Here is a 13,523-nt window from a genome sequence, read left to right as displayed (position 1 = left end):
CCCTTGTCACAGATTCTGTTTGTGATCTTCATGGACAGGATCTCAAGGCACAGACCAGGGGAGGATGCAGATGACGTGGTTCTGTTGGCTTCATCAGACCATGACCTTGGCAGTCGGGATGAGAGTCAGCACCTCCAGGTCTGAAACCGTGGTTCTCTGCCGGACAATGATGGATTGCTCCCTCTGGGTTGGGAGTGAGCTGCTGCCCCATGTTAAGGAGTTTAAGTATCTCAGGGTCTTGTTCACAAGTGAAGGTAAAGTAGAGCGTGACAAGCAGATCGCTGTGTTGGCCGAATTACTTTCGTCTGTAGGTTGTCTGGGCTCAGCCTGGGGTCCGGTTTACACCTGGCATCACCTCGGATGCTGGGTAGTCCCAACACAAGCAGACAGTCTGGTTCACTCCTGGCGTTAGAACGAGTCTCCACAGGACTCCAGTGACCGCTTGTGATTGGATCTTACATCACTGCTCCATCTGCAAATAAACATGTACAACATTTCTGTTTGCAAAGATGTTGTGCAGCACGTTTCATATGTAATCCATCCATTTTCAGTCAGTAAATAACCTCCACACCTAAACCTTACACAGAGGACGAGCCCTCATTCACTGCTAAAAGAATGTGGCCTGATGAGGCCCAGACCACCTCCGAATATGGTCTGAGTGATTGGATCTTGATGCGTCCTCAAGATGTGTGCATTCATGCCTGAACTTAGAGCTGTCTGCTTGTGATCGGATCACCTAAGATGCACATTAATGGCAGTGCAAACAGGACTTTAGAGACAGGGTAAGGAGCTCAGAACTTCTGGAGCTCTGAGCAGAACCATTGAAAGGAACCAGTTCAGCATCTGAACAGGATCCTCATGGGTGCCTTCCTTCCTTTGGAGACACTGGGGTTAGCCCAGAACACACTAGGTGTAGACGGCTGAACGAACAGATTCCCATCAACCCCCCGATCGCCAACAGTACGATGTGTGAACGGAAGAGTCAGCCTATCCCAAGACGGTAGCCTCCGCTGCAAGCCTCGAAGCCTCTGGATGAAAAGCCTGACTTTGTTTGCTGCACTCAGACGGAGGAGGCAGGAGTGGAGGAAGAGAAGTCAGTAGTTTAATAAATGAGCGACAGGAGCAGGCCAGGTGAGGGTGGCACGGCAGACGGCTGTTTGACACCTGGGCACAAAAAAACCAAGAGTCAGGAACGCAGGTGACAGAAAACTGAAATAAAAACATACTCAGAGATTTAGCCGAGGTGTTGGTCGTTACCACGAGGGAAAACTGATGAATCGACGAATACTGGCTGGAAACACCTGCGCTCAGGAGAGGAGGAGGCCGGGCCAAACCTGTCAGCCACGCCCACACACAAGCTTACCTGACAGACAGGAGAGGGAGGGAGAGGGAAGCACAAAGACACAATAGGAAACTGCAGATCCCCACAGATTTAGCTGCTTTTATGATCCATGCTGACTTTATGTTCCAGAATATCTGCACCTGACAGTCATCTTCGTCTTCATGTCTGGCAACGAAGTCTAATTAGAGGTGTTTTCAGGCTTTTTATGGATCAGAAAGAAGCTGATTGTGTCCCGGTGCTCATGAGTTCTGTTCTGTTCCCCGACACATCTGCACCGGCATGGCTGAAAATGACTCGATGTCTGAAGGGGCATCTTTCATCCCAGCGTACGTCTGTTTTTAATTCAATTTACGGAACTTTATTCATCCCAGAGGCTCAGTAAGGGACAGGTTCAGAGAGGGTGGAATATTTTGAGGAGTCCTTATCGCAGCGCTGCAGCACTCAGTGTGTTCTGAGCTTCGGCTGCAGCTCAGAAACCGTGTCAATAACAGAAAATATCTATTTCTCAGATCCCTGAGTACCACAATGGCCGACTTGTTTCTTATAGGTCAAAACTGAATCGAATTTGGATCATGTTGGCGGGGTCAAATCAATACGAGCTGCTTTGGTAAGGCCGCTCTCTGATCCGTGGCTCGGCTAAATCAATTGGGGGATGGGGGGTTGGGTTTGGGTGGTGCTGTGGGAGTTGAGGAGGGGGGCCGAAGGTTTGGGTGGTAAATCTGCAGGTCTCAAATCAGTCCACTTCATTAACAGATCGACTGCCTGATTGAGTCAGAGTCCGAATGATAATCAGCGAAGCGAAGCGGGGGGCGCAGGACCACCACAGCGAGGGAGAGCAGGGGCTGATGGGAAACGGCCTGCACAGGGCTGGTGCTGCAGTTAGTCTGTCAGCATCACAGGAGGAAGAGGAGAGAGAAAAACAAGCATCTTTGTCTTAGAAATGAAAGATATTCACATATTTCTGACTCTAAAAATGAACGTCCGGTCCGTGCAGCTGGTCTTCGTCAGGATGCTGATGATCACATGATGCCCTGTTTGCCGTGTCAGACGCCTCTGAACGCTGCAGCGCTCCTGGCCCCCACACATCAGCTTCATTTTAAACTGTTTCAGACAAAAACCTGGAGAAAGAAGCTCACTTTAGCCTTCAATAATGATTTCATTGACAGTGAACCACCGTCAGGCTGCACTGCAACACATCGTCCATCGTCTTCATCATCATCATCCTCTATCACAGTTGAAGACTGGCTGTATTTGTAGAAAGGAGTCAGATTGTAAATGTCCTCTGATCTTGTTGGGGGGGTTGGTCGTGTGTTTTTCATCCATGATTGGATGTCAGAGAGTCAAAGTAATGTGTGTCGTCCTAAACGAGACGTGAAAGGTGACATCATCTTGGTTATCGTTGGCCGAGGGTCTAATTGGTCAGATGTTTAATTGATTGATCGAGTACTTTAATTAATCCCGGCGGGTGATTGAAACCATTGAAGTTGTCTGTTCGGATGTCAGAACGTTCCTTTAATCCGATGTTTCAGAGTCTCTGTGTGGCTGGATGTGATGTGATGTGATGGGACACCTCGCTCTGCACCGAGCTGCACTGAGGGGGATTCTTCCTGTGGGCAGGCCTCACATAATTAATGACTCCAATAACATTTGAATCAGAGGAAAGATACCAGATAAAGACCATAAACTGAGAAAATGACGAGTTCAGCTCGAGACATTTGTCAGGGATGAAAATGCGGGGATGACACGTTGTTCATCAGTTTGTCATGTGGCAGCTGAAAGTCATTTTAACAGAGACATCAGACAAAATGAGAGCGAGTTCTGCACTTCAGTCCAGTTTAGAGGTTGTAGTTCTCTGTTTGAGCGTTTTCATGACCTACATTAACATACGCTGAGTCCTTTTCACTGAAGTTACTGGTTTGTAGACTGGTTTCTCAGTCTGTACATTAATTTATTTTCATCATTATTATTTTCTTTTCTTTTCAGATTGGCCAATCAAATGTCAGAAGAGCCTGAAAAATGTCACTTTCTGCTCACACACTGTCTTGTTTTGTCCAGAACCCCAAAATATTTCAGGAAATGTCCTTTTCTCAGATAAAAAAGGCAAAGCCGACCACTGAAAGCCTGACGCCTGTCATCCCACCTGAGGACATCAGATTGAACCGACGCGGGATTTAAATACAGGTGATTGAACTTCGTTCGCCTTCAGGCCTCGTTCTCCTTTAGCTCACATCGGAGCCGACAAAGGAAATGACTTTTTCCTCCATCTGTCACCGCAACGCCGAGCTAAACGAGAGCCGAGAGCACGAATCCGTTCAAAAGAAGCCACATTTCCATCTCCAGAGAACCTGATGACGAGTCTCACTGAAAAAATTAAATCAAGATGAGTCACAGAGGACATTCAGCGCAGGACGATCGTTTCTCGCTTCACCTTTGATTTCATCCGGCGATCTAATTACAGGATATGATGATGAACCAGTGAAGCTTCTGGATAACATTCAGACTGTGATGATGACAGATCACAGTCCGCTCCTGATCGGAGGAGACTGAAGACAACAGACGCCTGCAGCAGGTTTCCAAGACAACTGACTGATCATTCTTCATCCTTTACATCGTCATCATCAAGTCAACCGTTCTGTTTTTACTGATGTGGAATCAGTCAACCGCTGCTTTGAAATCACTTTTACAAATCAGTACATAACAGTACTCTGAGCTCCAACCTAATCAACCTCTCATTGTTTCCGTCCTTTCGTACTGAAAAGGACAAATGATGGACAGTAAAGTGGTTAAAGAGCATTCAGTCCCCTTCTAAGTGAATGACATCATGCTGCGACAGACAAATCAACAGAAACAGGAAGGCTGAGGACGTGTCCTCTGTGGCCCCTGTGTCCTCTGTGTCCTCTGTGGCCTCTGTGGCCTCTGTCTCCTCTGTGTCCTCTGTGGCCCCTGTGTCCTCTGTGTCCTCTGTGGCCTCTGTGGCCTCTGTCTCCTCTGTGTCCTCTGTGGCCCCTGTGTCCTCTGTGGCCTCTGTGGCCTCTGTCTCCTCTGTGTCCTCTGTGTCCTCTGTGGCCCCTGTGTCCTCTGTGTCCTCTGTCCTCTGCATCCTCTGTGGCCCCTGTGGTCTCTGTGTCCTCTGTCCTATGTGTCCTCTGTGGCCCCTGTGGCCCCTGTGGCCTCTGTGTCCTCCGTCTCCTCTGTGGTCTCTCTGTCCTCTGTGTCCTCTTTGGCCCCTGTGTCCTCTGTCCTCTGTCCCCTCTGTGGCCTCTGTGGCCCCTGTGCCCTCTGTGGCCCCTGTGGTCTCTGTGTCCTCTGTGTCCTCTGTTCTCTGTGGCCTCTGAGGCCTCTGTGTCCTCTGTGTCCTCTGTCCTCTGTGGCCTCTGTCCTCTGTGGCCTCTGTGGCCCCTGTGGTCTCTGTGTCCTCTGTGTCCTCTGTCCTCTGTGGTCTCTGTGTCCTCTGTGTCCTCTGTGGCCTCTGTGTCCTCTGTGGCCCCTGTGTCCTCTGTCCTCTGTGTCCTCTGTGGCCTCTGTGGCCTCTGTGTCCTGTGTGGCCCCTGTGTCCTCTGTGTCCTCTGTGTCCTCTGGGGGACTTTCTGTCCTGCATCACTGGTTTCCAGGAGAACTTCAGACTGATCGCTGAGGACGTGGAGATTAGATGCTTCGTTAAGGCTCTTTTTCCGGCAGTTAAAGGGTTGTGTGGTGATTAGCGAAGGGTTAAACTCGACCCCCTCCCCTCCTCTCTCCAGCCCCGCAGGATGGTTTGGATTATCCCCCCCGTTACCAGCAGCAGAGGGGGTCGACCCTCCCCCGTGGAAGGGCTCATGCTACAGATGGTGGAGGAAATTAGAGTCTGCACGCTACAGTCAGGATCAGAGCTAAAACCCCCGAAACAGCCGCGTCCCCCCCAGGTGGAGGTTTCTAATCATCCAGGGAGATCCTGCTCTTGTGTTGTTCAGTTATGTTCAGTTTGCTTTTTCTGACCTGACCTGCAGGACGACAGAATGTAACTAAGTACATTTACTCAAGTGCTGTAATTAAGTACAATTTTGAGGTTTTTAGTGTTTCTTCACTACTTTAAACTTTTTACCCCCACGACATTTATTCAGCAACATTAATTATTAGTCCAGATTATCAATAAACAGTAGAAATCCATTAATAAGTTATCACATATTATCATAGAGTATATAGATATTTAAAATGAGCTCCACAGTAGTGCATCAATATTTCTAATCCAGTCATATACATGTTTTTATATTCACACTTTGACTTTCAGTACTTTAAGCATATTTGGATTCGAATACTTTAGTAAGATTTCAAATGCAGGAATTTTACTTTTATTTTCTATATTTTTACACTTTGGTATAAAAACAGAGTAAAATCATTTCCAATCAATCAGTGGGCTGCACGGTGGCTCGGTGGTTAGCAGCGTCGCCACACAGCTAGAAGGTCCCCGGTGTGCGTGGTTGTTTGTCTGTATGTGTAGCCCTGTGGTAGGCTGGCGACCTGCCCAGGGTGTCCCCTGCCTTCGCCTGAGAGACGGCTGGGATAGGCTCCAGCCCCCCCGTGACCCTGCAAAGGATTCAGCGGTGTATAGATAATGGATGGATGGATCAATCAGTGTTCTCTGACAGCAGTTTCCTGAGGTGTACCTGAGTCCAGGTATTAATCTCTTCATCCAATCACGTGTTCACATAGTGTTGACCCTCGCTCCATCCTCGCTGTGACCCACTGAGCCTTTCAATCATGATGCTATCACCTGTTACCAATCCACCTGTTTACCTGAACAGGTGTTTTTGGAGCGTTCCACATCTTTCCCAGTCTTTAGTTGCTGCATCAGATTCAGAATCAGCAGATATTTACAGAAATCCAGAGATCCAACAGTTAATATATTGACTTTGTGCTGTTTTCAGGTCAGTTTGTGTCAGAAAGGATCAGCAGGTGATCACTTCCTGTTTTATTTCTGTTTTAAAAAAGCGTCCCAGCTGATTTGGAATCAGGGTTGTGGAACATCTGAGTGCTGCAGCTTGCAGCATTTCTTATTTCCTGCTCTTATATTATGTTACAACGAGACGTCCTTCCAGTGACGCCGCTGTAAAACGACAGACTCTCAGTGTCTGCCAATCCACAACAAACGCAGTAAGCCAATTAGAGATAACTATCGTGGAACTTAATTGAATTAGTATCGCTGATTTGCCATCCCTGTCTTCCATTTAGGCTCTACAATCCACAGCGTCCCCTCTCTCCTCCCCTCCAACCCTCCCATTTACACTCCATTACAGCAGGCAGGCAGCCCACCAACAAAGGCTTTGTGTCTTAATGTAGGAAGACGGAAAAACAGACTGTAGAAAAACCTGCCTGGGGTGTTTGAGCCAATTCTCGGTCGGTTACTGGAGCCTGAAAATTAGGATTTGAGAAAAGGCGACAGAGCCTCGATGGAGCTAACCGTCTCAGCTGAGGACAGCTAACCCGAAAACACATTCTGTCCTCGCAGTCCTGGCCGCTGCTCCGCTCTCAGCCGAACAGAAACACCCTCAAACGGTCTCCAGGAGACGGACCCCTCCACCCACACAGGCCCGACCTCCACCACGGGCCGACTGAAACGCTCATATTTGAATCAGCGGTGGAGAATTAATAATTGAATAATTACACCAAACTCCTGCACTCAAAAGCCTAAATAAAAATATGAAAGTATTGGCAACAAAATGTACTTAAAGTACTTAAAATAAAAGTATTCGTGTAGCAGTAAAATGTTCCTGTCAGTGTTTCTCATCATATCTGATGTTTGTGGATTAATATTCCTGCTGCATTAATGTGGACGTTTCAGGTTGAGCTCATTTATATCCTGTCGGCTGGTTTAATCTGCAGCGATGCATCATATTCTAGAAGATCATCACATGTTTGTCCTGTGAGAACCTCGTACCTTCAGTCTATCACAAACATTCAGAAACACATCCGGAGATACGTGCTTTTCACCGGACAGGAAGGGTGTGAAAAATTTTACTCTGTAAAGTAACTAGTAACTAAAACTGTCAGACAAATGTGGTGGAGTACTGAGATACAGTGTGGTAGTAGTATTAAGTTGAAGTATAAAGTACTTTATATAGTAAACTCATGATAATATTTTGAATTTTCCCTTTGAAAACGTCCAATCAGCACTGATTTCACTCACAGTGACGCTGTTCACTGATACGTTTGCTTGAACTGATCTCCACACGTTAAACAGCGTCTCTACTTTCCTCACAGCTGAAGTTCAGAATAATTTAAGGAAACCTTCTCGGGAATTAGTTAGAAACTAAAACCAACCACTAATGAATATGTAACGAGCCTGATCGGTGCCGAGTAAGCTGTAATTCTCTTCTTGAGACATATGGTGGAGGAATAATCTGACAGCGACTGCCGGACGACCGTCAGGCTTTGGTTAAAACCCCGAACGCTGAGGCCAAAGTAGATGAAGCTTAATGAGAAATTCAGACAGAACCTGTTCAGCACTTCAGTTCTTCCATTAGTTCTTCACCTTGTGTCTCTTAAACATGGAGGAATGAGGATTTGCTGGCTCCTGCCAAATTCACTTAATTGGTTTTAAAGTGTTGGAGTTCAAGCTGTAAAGGTTTTACTTCATCAGATGGCGCATGTCTGAATATATGAGTCGAGGTTTCAGCAAAAGAAATGTAGATAAAGATAAAAACCAAAGCATGGAATGTGCTCAGAGATAATTCAGAAACCACGAGTGAATCTTCGTCTTGTGAACGTTTTCTTTTCCTTCATAGACGTTTAAGGAGCTCGGCAGTGACTGCTCGCTCATAAAAAGCTGTTATACACTAACAAAGGCCAGTGTCTGACAGCTTATACGACTGGAGTGCTCAGGTTTAAGAGTGTTAGAGATAAAAAAGCACAAATACGACTCATTTGTCTTGAAGCCCTGAAAGTCTGGAACAATCCGCCTACCAAGATTTTAATAAATCAGTTTTCAAATCACATTTTTATTCCATAGTTTCCTCCTGTATTTACACCAGCTGCTGGTTTGTCCTGTAACTGCAGGATTGTTGTCTCTTTTGGCTTTATGTTGTAATGAAAGTGAAACTTTCTAGATTTCCAGATCGCAGGACATCCAGACTCAAATGGGTTTTCTGAGCAGCGTTAAAAACATTTTAACTCTCATCCGTAAAGCTTCAGGACTCCAAGAGGGGGAAGTCCAGTTACCTTTGGTGGCGTCGGGGTTGAAGCGCCTTTAGAGCAACACACAGCAGGACAGACGTCGTGGTCTGGGTTTAAAAGACTTCTTTGTTAAGGCTAGGGGACCTTTGTCGTCATGGTTACCATAGTAAACACCCAGTTAAGGTTAAGGTTAGGGAACAATGATGGCCCATCCATCAATTCCTCCCTCCAGCCACTAGAGGGCGATGTCACTGCCATTTTTCTTGGGAGGATGCCAGCTGCTAAAGAGCCAGATATTTCCCAGAGGAGGTGGAGGAGACCAAAAACAGGGCTAAAAGAGAGAGCACACTGGACTGACAGTGCGTGACACAAACACGACTCCAGATGAATGATCGTGTTGCTTTAATCTGCTGGATGTGGAAATGCAGAACTGTTTGCTAGTTCGCTGCATCAGCTGAAAATATGATGATATGTTCATTGCTTGTTTCTGCTGCCCTCAAGTGGCCATTGAGGCAAACGCGGCCATTGAAGAGGCCAGTTAGAAATGTGCTGCAGAGGTAGTACGAGGTATTACCGTTATGCTTGGTTTCTCCTCAGGAAGTAGCCAGGTGCCATCTAACTGGGAGCCAACCAGTGAGTGCAGCCACGACACTGCTTCATATCTGCCTCCCAGCAGCAGGTTCAGTGCCTTGCTCAGGAGTTACTTGGTCATCAACATGAGGGTTAGCCATTAATCTTGCCGGTCTCAGCGTCTGTCGGAAGTGAAGTAAATCAGGGAAGACTTCATTCATTTCTGCTCTGGTCTCTCCTTCCTCACCTTCTGGAAGGTCTTTAACCTCGTCCAAGAAGCTAATCAGCAGCATTGTGAGTGATTTAGAACAGGCCTGCTCCACTTTGCCGTCTGGCAGGTGGCGATAGCGCCCGGGAGAGCCGCTAGAGCTGCCGGCGTGGAACCAACCATGTCCAACAGCACCGCGGAGGACTCACATCTACCGCCACCGCCGCCGCCGCTGCAGCTGCAGCTGCTGCCACCATGTGAGAAAAACAGCCTGAGCCTGACGGAGAGACGACAAACCAACAGCAGCTGGATGAAAGGTGGCGTGCCAAATTAGTCCACTAGTCCGTCTTGGTGGAGTGCCAGCGCTGCCCAAAATGGAGCCGTGAGCCAATCTGAGCTGTGTAAATATTAATCCAGTCAACATGGAGAGTTTAATGAGTCGTGTTGGGTCCTGTTCAAACAACGAGCTCAGGAATCCCTCCACAGGATGATACAGAGGCGATGAAGATCTCTGAAACAGTCACATTTTTTAGTGGAATGAACAAAATTTAACACCTGAAGACTTCAATCTTTCTATAAACCAGCAACAACCAAAAAGCCCTGAAAGGAAAGTCATGATATTATCGATCATGTTGGAAACATTCCACCTGTAAACGTTCATATAATAATATTCAGACTGATTAAAGGTACCTTATGGTGTTTCTCTCCTCTTGTAGTGCTATGGAGCAGTTTTTATTGAAAGAGTCCCTGCGATCTTTCTTCTGATGCATGTCAATGGCACATTACACGGTTATGTACGAGTAAACATGGAGGTATTAAGTGATGATACGGCGTCTCTGCTCTGCTGGCTGCCGATAAATAACTAAAAACATGCCCAGTTTTTCCCCTGAAGACCTCAACTATAAATGTGATGTCTTGATAACTGTTGCCAGGAGATCTCCAACTGCCAACAAGCTCGGTCTCTACCAGGGGCGGATTTAGGATTTTTCCAAATCCAGGGCCATGAAGAGGCCACGTTACACAGAAGCCAATATGTCCAACATCGACGCAGCCTTCCTTACTCAGTGAGGTGCACGTGACGCCACTCATCCTTTGAACAAAGACACACGTAGTCGTTGAATATATTTTGCATATTGAGCCTTGTTCAAGCTCACTGTGTGATTCAAAGAAACAGAGCAAATAAAAAGTCTTTTTATTGAGTTTTAACCCCCAATCAGTCCAGTAAAAGTCAGTAAAAGGCCTGAACAAGGTGCACCCAAAGCTGAAAGTGCTGCTGGCACAGTGAGACCACAGCACGAAGCCTTAACTGATCTACGTTCAGTAAAATTCTCGAATGGTATATCCAAAATTTACTATATATATTAATCTACATAAATATCTGTATTTATGTTCATGAAATCTAAAGTTTGGCCATCAGATTTAATTTACTATATATGTTTATATTTCGGCCATGTTTAAACCATGAATGTTTCTGAAAAATCATTTGTGTTTGTGTGGTGTCTTTCCACTGTGAAGTCTATGGGAGAAACTGAGCCTGTGCTGTGGGACACACGGCGTGGAAGCTAGAAAAAGCTTTTTGATTCATGTGTGTGGCGAGCAACGTCGGTGCAAATGAATGGAGGCCATCGTGGCGCCTGCTGTCCGGTCGGAGGTGCACGTCAAAGCATCCAGAAGACGTCCTTCCTGTGTTTTCTAAATGAGGACATCTGGGAGTCCATCCTGTCTCTGCTGATCGAAGGAACAATCACCTGTGTTTAGATGTTTGAAAGTGTTTGACATCAGTTTTTAGCGTCATGCCTGGTTTAGTTTCAGGTGAGACGAAGCTGAAGCATCATCACACACGTCATCTGCACTGTTCATAACACACTTCAGGATGTCAACTACTTCCTCTCATTGATAACTATGTTAATTTGGGCCTGCAAACACTGAACCAGATGAAGCCATATGTGATGATGATGATGATTATCAGTCAGCTCAGACTTGTAGACCCTGTGATGACACTGTGATGACACTGAATCACTCGTGCTCTCACTCCGCATCTCTGTGGCCTTCCTGCCTTCTTTGGGTTGCGTTTGCGTGTAAGGTGTGAGTGCGTGCGCGCGTGCGGTGGGGGCGTGGAGGTGGAGAGGAGTGTTGCATCCTCTCACGTGACCAGCCTGTCTGTCCTCTCCTCAGTCCGGATCTCTTTGTTGTGGTTGCAGCTGCTGCTCTCGTTACGCACCGCGTCTCCGCTCCGCCGGAACCGTGAACCGCTTCATTACCGCGCGGAGAAATACAGGCGGAGCGCCGCGATAAGCAGCCCGACTGGAAATCAGGACCCGGGGGATAGCTAGGTGCGCGACACCCGACAGATTTAAGCTGTATCAGATAAATCTACCTAAAAAGACGCGTGGCTTCGGTGCGGAGGAAGGACGGATGGCTGGACGGAGAATGCTGCCGCTGCCTCCTGTGCTCCCTCTCTGGACAAGCCGGACCGCCTCCGAGGCTTCCTGAATGCGGAATCAGGCGAGGAGCTCTGTGCACATTCCTCCATCTTCACCGCAGACTTGTGCGCTCTCTCTGCTCTCCTTCCAGCGGGACACAGCGTGCGGCGGCCGGGCGTCTCTGTGTGCTTCACCGGGGATTACGCTGATTTGTTTGCACGCCTCTTCACCTGAATCGAGAACCGAGTGATTAGTCTGCCGCTGTCTGGAGGTTGGATCACCATCTTCATCATGGTGTCAGGCCCTGGGAGGTGTCTCGGGCGTCCCGGCGGGGTTGTCCGGTACCTGGTGTCCGCCTGCCTGCTGTGTCTGCTGCTGTACCTGCCGGAGGCTCGGGCGTCTTATTACCCACAGAGCGGAGAGTGCAAAGGCAAAGGGAGGGACTGCACAGGTAAGAGAGCTGCCGCGCTGGCGCGGCCGCGCGGCCGTGCGTGCTCCGCTGTGATGCGTCTGTTGTGGGTGTGTGCACCCTGTGGAATAATCACTTTCATGCTGGAGAAAAAGCAGCATCACCTTCGTGTAATGTTGACAGCTCAACGCGCAGTTCATGTGATTCTGCCCGAAAAATCCGTGTTATGGCTGTAATGCTGCTACAATCAGCTCCTGAGATCTCTGTCATGTTCCTGTCGTGACGTTTGCGCCTCTGTGGTGCTCAGAGTTTATGGTGACCTTTGCATCTCATAAGGTACCAGAGGAGTCTAATTATAGTGGCTTTAATAAGCTATCAGATGTCTCCTGTCCTTATTGGACTGTTTGTGCTGCATCATTATTTTCCAGCTGACTGAAAGGTGACAGGATCATGTTAATATTCCTGCAGGTTGGATGAAAAATCAATAGTATGGTTAGAACATGAGTATTGGGACCTATAGGAGGCATTTAAATCGCTTGTACAGATCAATACATATTCCTATGGAGAGTTTATTATGATATTGCTGCTGTACTTACATGTAGAGGCTCATGGTGTATGGAGGTTTCTCAGAAGTGATGTTGTCTGGATTTAATTTAACTCAAAGCGGTTGATAGCACTGATGGCTCGGTCAGGAATCAGTGACCTCTGTAAACAGTTTGTTTTTGATATTTTAAATTCGGTTGTCTGGGTTTTGGCTGCTTGTGAAGAAAGACATTATGAATTATACAAATAAACTGAACATGCTTTATGTTATATATACAGCAGCAAGTAACAGAACAAAGAAAGTGACTGAACAAAGACAAAAGAAGTCGTCTGTAATCGTCTCTGTGCTCCAAGATGTGACGAGCATTTCAGCTTCGTTTAAAACAAACCTGTGAATCACTTGTAGTCTGACAAGTAATTAACAGATTAAACATTTACAGTCTGATTTCCAATAATAAAGGGGTTACACACACTGATAGAGTGCGTCGTCAACAACACAACATGCCGACAGCAAATCCTCCAGAAAGCATCGGGCGGTTCTGCACAGTGGCTCAGAAATAGCCGAGCTGACAGGATCAATAATCAGTTCCAGCTGTGGTCATTTTTGTCGGATAAAAATAATAAAGATCTGCTGGTTTCAGTGTGTGAGACTGCATGATAAACAGTCAGAACCATCAATACAACAGATACGATGTACCCAGAATTAATACTTTGAAGATTCCACTTCAGCTCCAGGAAGATGTGCCAGGTGTTTTTGATTTGACATTTTGGGATATAAAATTTCACAAATTAAACAGTTGATTAAGTGAAGTAATCGATTGGTTAAACCGTCATTGGGTTTCTCATATTTTCTTAAAAAACAGTACAAAGACTGACTTC

General features: G+C 46.8%; 1 protein-coding gene across 1 annotated transcript in view; it reads left to right on the top strand.

Annotated features, from left to right (window-relative positions):
- The first annotated feature begins 11,980 nt into the window (after nucleotides 1–11,980).
- Nucleotides 11,981–13,523, top strand: part of tmeff1a (transmembrane protein with EGF-like and two follistatin-like domains 1a) — a 69,266-nt gene continuing 67,723 nt past the window's right edge. The window contains exon 1 of the mRNA XM_041948366.1: nucleotides 11,981–12,143. Within this exon, the coding sequence (XP_041804300.1) occupies nucleotides 11,984–12,143 (160 nt within the window). The 5' untranslated portion in view covers nucleotides 11,981–11,983. The remainder of the gene's footprint in view (nucleotides 12,144–13,523) is intronic.

Source organism: Chelmon rostratus, chromosome 12 (genome assembly GCF_017976325.1).
Source record: "Chelmon rostratus isolate fCheRos1 chromosome 12, fCheRos1.pri, whole genome shotgun sequence".
NCBI classification, from domain to species: Eukaryota; Metazoa; Chordata; class Actinopteri; order Chaetodontiformes; family Chaetodontidae; genus Chelmon; species Chelmon rostratus.
This window is presented reverse-complemented; position numbering and strand designations above follow the sequence as displayed.